The sequence below is a fragment of the Hylaeus anthracinus genome, unplaced genomic scaffold (genome assembly GCF_026225885.1).
Source record: "Hylaeus anthracinus isolate JK02 unplaced genomic scaffold, UHH_iyHylAnth1.0_haploid 11989, whole genome shotgun sequence".
In the NCBI taxonomy this organism is placed as follows: Eukaryota; Metazoa; Arthropoda; class Insecta; order Hymenoptera; family Colletidae; genus Hylaeus; species Hylaeus anthracinus.
In genome coordinates, this window is record NW_026534337.1 from 17,041,892 (window position 1) to 17,050,691 (window position 8,800).

At 43.3% G+C, this 8,800-nt stretch overlaps 1 protein-coding gene across 1 annotated transcript; it reads left to right on the forward strand.

The window, feature by feature from the left end:
* On the forward strand, positions 1–6,284 carry LOC128887619 (uncharacterized). Its single transcript, XM_054143712.1, has 2 exons — positions 1–1,814; positions 5,112–6,284. The coding sequence occupies exons 1-2, from the start codon at positions 1,244–1,246 to the stop codon at positions 5,210–5,212; spliced, it is 672 nt and encodes a 223-aa protein (XP_053999687.1). The 5' UTR covers positions 1–1,243; the 3' UTR covers positions 5,213–6,284.
* Positions 6,285–8,800: the final 2,516 nt, after the last annotated feature.

Here is an 8,800-nt window from a genome sequence, read left to right on the forward strand (position 1 = left end):
GCTTCAGTCGCTAGAGAGCGCTTTATACGTGTAGAACGTGTCTTCGCGCAACTCCGTGAGTTGCAGAGCACGCACGCACATCGTCAGGCATCAACATAACTGCGCAATCGTGTACGACCTTCCGCCGAACTTGGAACCACGCGCGTGTCTTGACAGTCGTGTGTTTGGCGGGAAGCCTCCTCTCTTGGATTTTATGCAACAACGGAGTCGATTTGTCGATTCCCAACCGTGCCAGCGAGCAGCATATTGGTGCTTTCGGGCCGTGTGCAATACGTTTTCCGCAAAATATTTTTGTGTCGAATGAAGAACCAAGAGTGATATATTTGTTGTACGTTATCTTGCGTGGATGTGGTAATTGAGACATTCCAAGATCACCAGAGTATGCGATCGATTCGACATTTCAACAACATCGTCGTAATCTTCGCGGGAACACGTCGAAACACGCTCGTCGTCTCTTTGGGAGACTCTCGCGCAAGTGCGTGCGACGTTGCCGGTTCGATATTCCCGCGGGCTATAGCGATGAATTCGTGAGAAAAGGAAAGGAGAAGACTGAACATTAACTCCATCATCGATTCCTGGATATTATTACAATTAATCCGACCATCGAATCGTGTATCGAACTTTGAGGAAATACCCGATATCGTGTTGCTGTTTCAATATCTTGTTTCTCGCTCTCTCGTGGTGCGCAATAGTGTGTTTACTGTGTTGGCAAATATTCTTGGTGGTCGTGCACGTTTCCCTAGTGACGACACACTTACGTTCCAAATATTATCCGTCGGTTGGTGGATGCGTATCGAAGAAAATTATTATCACGGATTATTTGGTATATGCACGAGCAAGTTAACGATCAACGTAGTGTCGAGGTGACGCTGAGCACGGCCATTATTCGAAATTCGGTGGGTCGCGCCACGACAGCGTTGCCACGTCTCCGCGACCGCGAGTATTTCAACGTTCCGTCGACGATTCCTGGAAGAATCATCTTCGTAAATGAGACGCGTATGAACGCATGAAAATTGGTGCGAAAACGGACGATTATCGATCGAGTGGTGTGCGCGTGTTGAAGTTTATCGAGAGTGGTGCGGACTAGAGTGCCGGAGCGCGTTTCGAAAATACTAACTCGTAAGAGGAAAATCACGACTGCGCGAACAGGAACAGAGACTGTTTCTTCGTAAAACCATAGCGGGACTATCGGAAACTACTGGAGGAGAACGGCGACGTTGCCGGTGATAAAGACTGACGAAATATGAGCGCAAGAGTGTTGAATCCGGTGATGATGACGGAAATGAGTAGGAATTTGGGTGGAGGACGAACGGCGCCGAGCAGAGCAGCTCTTGCTCGCGTTCGAAGAGATCTGTTCGGACCCGTCGATCATGCCGCGGCTCGTGCGTTGGCAGAGAGGGAGCTTCGCGCTCAGTCCATACTCGACGCCGAGAGATGGGGATTTGACTTTCATTTGGAGATACCAAAAGCGAATTCGAGGTACGAGTGGGAGCTGGTTACATCGCAGGATGTAGTCCCCGAGCCCTATGCCCTACGCGGTATGCCCTACTTAAGGAAACACGCGCCTAGCTCGCCTCGAAAGCCGCGCGAGTCTTCTTCGCCCACCACGAGATTCCTTCGTAAAGAGTCGCCGACGACTCCGATCCTCCACAAAGCGGAAAGGACGCCACCGCAAGAACCAAGAGTGCCGCACATCGGCCAAGTCACCATGAACGAAATTTTCGACTTCGACTCGGACAAGAAAATGTACATCGTCGAACCCACTACCCCCGTTTTATCGACCTCCACGTCGAGGAAACAGTCCTCCATAACCGGTAAGCGATAACATGTTTTTTCTACTTCGTAATTGTCATTGTACGTCGAGAACCGACTGCGTCGTGTAAACACGTGTGCTTTTTCAATGCGGGCAACAGGAGTGTCAATCGCTGCTCGATATTGCGCCGCAAATTTCCCTACCTTTTCCAAAAGAATACTTACACCATTATTATTACTAAAATTCAATTTAAATTGTTGTTGACAATTTCCCGTCGCTTGAGATACTAGTCGCACGTTTTGCACGCACAACTTCCTTCGGTATCTCTTGTATTATTGTATTTTTTGTCGCGTTCTGTTTCTTTTTTACTACATACTAATCGTTGGCGTGCTGAAAAAAGTTGCGTAATTCGTTGCCGAATAACAGATTTCCTGAATTATTCTGTTTGATTAAAGCGCATTATCCGAGTTAATTGACTGGCATTATTTATACGGGAAGCATGTACAGCCTAGGTCAATCTAATTCGCCGACCGACAGCCAAGGTCCTCGCAATTTACGTAATTACGTACGCACCTGATAACAAGTATGAACTGCATCCGTGCGCCACATCGTACACATATGTACACGCATACCTTTTGCGTGAAGAAATTCGTTGATTTCCAGATCGACGTTACGACGAGACTTTGTACGCTGCATTGATTTGACTATTCGATCGCCAACACTCGTTTGAGAGTATTTCAGCGGGTGCGGATTAGATAAAACTAACGTAAAGTCATAGTTGAGCGATAAAGTTCAAATTAAAGGCGAGCAAATACATTTTTGACACGGATAAGCATCGTTCGATAACTGTTCGCGAGCGTAAACAACAATGATATAACGATAAATATTATTACAGTTTAATTGGCGAATCGGTTATTCGAACAACCACCGGAATACACGATATTTTCCGAACGGGTTAATTTTCAGACGCCGCGTATTGCTGCGTATCTTCCGATGTATCTATTCGCGCGAGGTCTTTCGTATTGCATCTTGCATACGGCCATTTTGTTCAGATGCTACCTCACGGTCTAGTTCCTCTTTTTTTCGCCTATTTATTATTCGGGCGTGTACACCACCCACGCGATGCCACTATTTCTGGACATGACTCGTCATATGTCCCGCACGCCATGCATCTACACGCGCGTGTAAACACATTCTGCGTCGCAGCAGCACGCGACGACGATCCATTGTTTATACGTCGCGTTGTATCCACAACGAACGGAGTCATTCGTTCGATAAAGTTGCCAAAAAACCGCGTGTTTTAACTACGCGAAACCAACGTTTCTCGAGATGTACATCTTATTTATTCGTTTGAATAAGAAGGGAAAATTAACTATCCGTACGAGTTGCGCCAAATTTAAAAAGTTTTATGTTCTCAATTTCTTATCCCTCGAGACCTTGGTCTAAGTACTATTGACATCGCGAGATACGAATTTTCATATCGTATACTAAAAAGATTTTTATTTCGTTTATTCGTACATGCATATCGCACACTTGGTTGCAGTTACGTCAATGGAATGCAAAGACTTTAACAAGTTCAGGTCGATCTCGTAACACGAAAAATAAAGCGCGTTGCAAAAATTTGATAAATTGTCCATATTTAATTATTCTCTTGCGCCACATATATGGCTAATCGCGCAAACAACCGCGGGGCGAGCTCGGAATCATAGTAATTTCTGCGAGTGATATAGAGCGGGTGTCTCCGACTTGAGACGCGCTGAAATTTTGGCTTAATTGCGCGAGATTACGCGCAATTAGTCTTACCTTTGATGTTTATTCGGCGACTCGGCTTTCAGTGGTCGCGTGCGACGCGCGACAGTAACCGTTATTATTTAACGATAATATCGCGACGATACGCTCGCTGTTCGATTAACCGGATCGATACACACCGCACGACGCGTTTTGATTTGCCGATACGGTTCGTTCCGACGAGTACGCCTCCCTTTCTCCCTAGTTTTCGAGTATACGGGACAACGAACGCGATCGTAACGTACCGTTCTGGCTGAAAGTGCAATAGGGGTGCCGACTGATTTTCCTAACGTACGTTATTAATGAGCCACGCGGTCAGCTGTTCGATCCATATGGGGTTGCTGCACCCCCGTTCCCTTTCTCTTCCGCGTACCCCTCGGTCATCAGCTTTTGTTCACGCGTGCGACCTTCGTGCGAGTGTGCGCCTCCTGCACGATGCGAGCATGGGGGTATTATCAGCTGTGCTCACAATCGCGCATCCCTGAAAAACACGGGGTGGATGGCCCATGCTACGCGGGGTGGCGCGATCGGTATTTAAAATCATGATTATTCGATGGGGCCGTTCCGACCCGCATCCGCGCGCAAATTATCCATTTAAAGGGTCGCGTACAGTTGAATGCTCGGAAAGGTTTGATTTTCGGATTTTTTACTCGAGCTTTCTATTAATTTTTATCATTTTTCTTTTTGCATATTTTCGAATAGCGGAGAGTACTGTTAACGTTTGTTACAGCCATTAACGTTTATTGTTACGGTTAACGTTCACGACGAGACTAGAAGAGGGGCCGCGACCCCGTTGACACAGCTGTTCCTCGGAATCTTCGTACTTTCTGTCGCGTGGCGTTGCAATCGAGACTAGAAAAGCCAGATGAGTGTTAGCCCGGATAATTGAACAGATGCGGCGAGTTTCCTCGTGGAAATTTGCCAAATGTTCGTTCGAAGAGGGTCGAAGGGGGGCACACGAGTCTTTGTGGTTCGTACCGAGCTGAAACGGCGCGACGTGACTCATGATTGCGAGTGATCGGTCTGGGACAGTCTGCGTTTTTGTCACGGGCTTCCTACATCGTGACTCGTTAAAGGATCGCAAATTACATCGATCAGAGGAATAAAAAATTGCGTGCATCTCGTTATTTCGGGCTCGTTGCAACGATTCGGGCTATGCGCCGTTTTCTTTTTCTGTCTTCTTTTCTGACTGCTTTCGGTTTAGCGCGGTTTAATTCCTAACTTGCTTCGCGACCATTCGCGGGTATCTTATCTGTCACTGATATATAATTAACACGCACCGTAAGTTGATATTACATTTGTAAGGTTATCGCGAAAGATGCACGAGGCCAAACTTTATGTTGCATGCGATTAGGAAGATACCGAATTTCAGGACGGCCGATGCGAATAAAGTTCTTGGGGTGATTGAAATTTTATTAATTAACGAGCTAAATTGTGTGTTCAGGTACGACAGATAGATATAAACGCGCATTTTACGGATTTAGTTGGCCTTTTTTCGTTGATTAATCGTTTGTAAATGACTCGGGTAATTTTACGGATGTATAAATTTTCGATTTTTGTATGTTTTCAGACTTCATGAAGAGTCGTAAACGTAGCTTAAACGGTAGCGCGAAGAGCATGATAGAGCCGCCAGAGAAAATGGCCCGCAACGCGGGTCAGATACGCAGCTAAAGAGCCTTCCCAGCTGCTTCTTCCTCCTTCAGCCTCGCTGTCCTTCTTCCATCTCTTCGCGAGAGAGGGACCGGAACCACGAAGCAAGCCAAGCATCACTGCCAGGAGGAACGAGAACGGCAGAAGCAAGCTCCGGCAGGAGACGCGAGGTCCGTTGGCTGTGCCATTCACGTAGATTTATTCGCCATGAATGTAGACGAAAACGGTGGACAGAGAAAAAAAAGATTACAAGGTAGCGCCAGTTTTCGTTGCGTACACGCATACACTTTTCGTAGCCATGCCACGGAAATGACAAAAATAGTAACAACGACTACGTACGAAGGAACTGGACAAAAGGAAGAACGACACCCCACGGTTGTTGCTATTTTCATTTTTTCTATTCACAATTTTTTCTCTAATTTCTTTTTTTTTTTTTTTTCAATACGTGTATATGTAATTCATTGTGTCGTTTATATTTTTTTTGCATTAGGTTAAACACAGAGTAACGATTAGAATATATTATATATACATATGTAGAGACAGACAGAGAAAGTCACAATTTCACGAAATTAATTAACGCAATATATTTGTTCGTTCGATTCTATGGAATGAAGCAAGGGAGGGTTGAATTACGATGACGATGATGGGGTCGTTACGCCTAGTACACTTTAGACGAAAAGTGTAAGGAGACAAAAATATATTAATATTTCTAGGATATAACACGTAGATTTTAATCGAATCGTAGGTTTTAAGTGGAAAGTTCATTGCGTTTCTGATCGAAACATCCGACGAAAGAAGGCACGTTTTGCGTACCCTATCCACGAAACTTTTCGAAACGGAGACTGTTTCGGTTTGTAGTCCGCGGGTCTTTATCGACTTTCCGACTCGCTGGAGATCCGTGGGCGTTCTAAAACCGTACTAGTGAAAACAAAGCTGGATTCGCCGAACGAATTTCGCGGTGGTTTCGATTGATCGGTGTCCTTGAAACGATCGCGAAATTATTTGTGATGTTAACGTTTTGCCTGGTTATGCTAAAAGCTAAAACACGAAAGAATCGAATTTTGAAAACATTTCATTTATACAGTCGAGAAAACAAAGGAAACGCAATCACGTTTCCGTGGTCGAGAAAGGAAACCATTCTCTCGATGGTCATAAACGTGGAGGAAAGTATGATTTAGATACGTAGTTGGTTACCCATGTTCAAGCATTGATCTCCTGTACGACTTAAAGAAAGTACAGCCGATGCCAAATCACCCAGCGATTTTTTTCTTGTATATCTTTTGAGAAGGAACCTTGATCGTACTCGGCTTCTTCTATAACCCCCCACCCCCACCCCTCTTCACTCGCCTCACCTCTTCTTCATTCATCTCTCGTTGCCCTGATTTTCATCGAGTATATTGTATATAGGATATCGAAGCTTCACGAAGATTGCAGAATTCAGAATTGATGCATCATGTATCGAATGTCCTTGAAGACGTAAGTTATAGTACAATGATCAGTCGTGCAGTAGTTAGACTAATAATTTTCATTGATTTGACCGGCCGGTACGACGCAATCTTCATTTAGTTGGTCGATGGATTTGCATTTTCTTGTACAAATTGTGACGAAGAATCTCCCCTGTTGTTTTTAATGTTTTACGATCGGACCCTGGACGTCGGCGGTACAGTGTAAAAGCCGTTGAAAGTTCTCCGAAGCTTAACGAGATCATCTTTTGTGCAGGTATTATTAGGATGAAATTCGCGCGATTTACATAACCGTTTGATACCACTTAGCGTGTACAAATTGTTGTTTCCGGAGGTCTTTCAACGGTTGTTTAAATTATGCGAGGGTGCATCTGTATCCGAATTGTTTTATATGTTCTTAACAAAATTACGTAGATTCAAAGTGCACAACACACTATTTTGAAAACGAACCAAAACTTCCTTCGTTACTTTCTTCATCGCGAATGAATTTATGCAAAACCGTAACGTTAATGTAAATGTAATTGTATATCTCTTTAAATGGTATATTGATTTTATAATGGTAGCTGTTTATTACAAGTTTTTGTTTATAATAATTTGGTTAAAGCCATCCTCTGGATTAATTCCCAATTTTTTTTTTTTTTTATCTCGCACCCTGCTCCTTGGTTTATTTCTTTCCGTTTATCATCTCCCCGTCTTTGAGATTATAATTCAAAAATACGACTGGTGGTTACAAAGCTATTTTTTTCGTAGTTCACTCGCGGAGTGTGCTATGAGCGGATGAATCGATTCGTTGAGGAATTCTAGTGGTCGTTTTTCATACCGGTCGCGTTGTATTCCAAGTTTCAATGGCGCTTTCATGGCAGCGATACGCGTACAGCGAGAGTTTCGCGATAAGAAATTAAATTAAAATCAAAAGTTTGTACGATGTTCGTACGAAAAAAATATCACTCGCACGATCGTTACCACTTTCGAAAGAAATTGATAGTCTACGGCAGACTGCTCAAAATTATACCTTTTCCTGCCGCTATGAGAACGAGAAAAAACTCTAGAGAAACGCATTGGACGACTATGGAATCTCGTTGGATCTGCAGAGGTCGCGATACAAGAAGTCTGCCGTCGTACAAACGACCGTGCCGTCTGAAACAAACGAGAAAAAAATAGTAAAAGAGAATATAAATCGTATGTCTATGTAACCCTGTGATGTATTAGTATGATCTCAGTAAACATAACTTAGCGTGTACTTCGTATTTGTAATAAGTAGATCTATATGTACGTTCCAAATGTGACGTAAGGCCCCGGTTAAAGAGTGTGAACGATGATGTTTGAGCACGTGTGTATGATGTTTATTTGTCCAGGTGAATGTTGATAAGAAAAAAAAAAAAAAAATGGAAAAGGCAGAGTAAAAATACCCCAGTGCGCCTCACTTCCAGTTGGTATTCGTGTAAGAATTATATATGTAACGACAATATTATTATATAAACCATAATCGTAAGAGAGTCTAAAAAAACTAACCTACATAAGTGAATGCCTATGTTTATTAAAAAAAAAAAGAATTATCTATAAAAAAAAAAAACATGTATCAGTTTTTTACGACCCCTTGGTGTATGAAATTTCTATGCTTTCCCCCGCGTAGCTGGCACCTTTTATGCATTAATCCCAGGTACACATGATTGTCGAGTTTTTAGTGTTCCATTCATGATCCCTTCCTTGTTCATCTAAATAATTCGATCACTTTGTAGGCTGTTTTAACAATAATTATCCAATAATTTTTGTAACCCTCCTAACACTAACTCGTCATCTCCTTGTTACAGCAGAAACTATCCTAGTACTCCCTGAATCCTAGTACAATCTCCTTACGTCGACCAAGAAGCAATACAAAATATGTTTCTTGAAAAAGATTCAGGCAGCTGCAGGTACAACGGGAGCTGTACACACGAGAGAGTATTCCAAGTCGGCTAAGAAGCAGGTGTTCCCGGATGTGCGCGTATTTATCTTGGGTAAGTCATACTTCGACTTCAGTTCCACAGTTTCTTTTTTCGTGGTTCGTGTTTACCGCGATCAAATTGTTTTCTTGAAGGCTGAAAGTTGTCATGGCTTAAAATTGAAAACCATCGATGGTTTTTTGGTGCGTTGAAGAAACACCAAA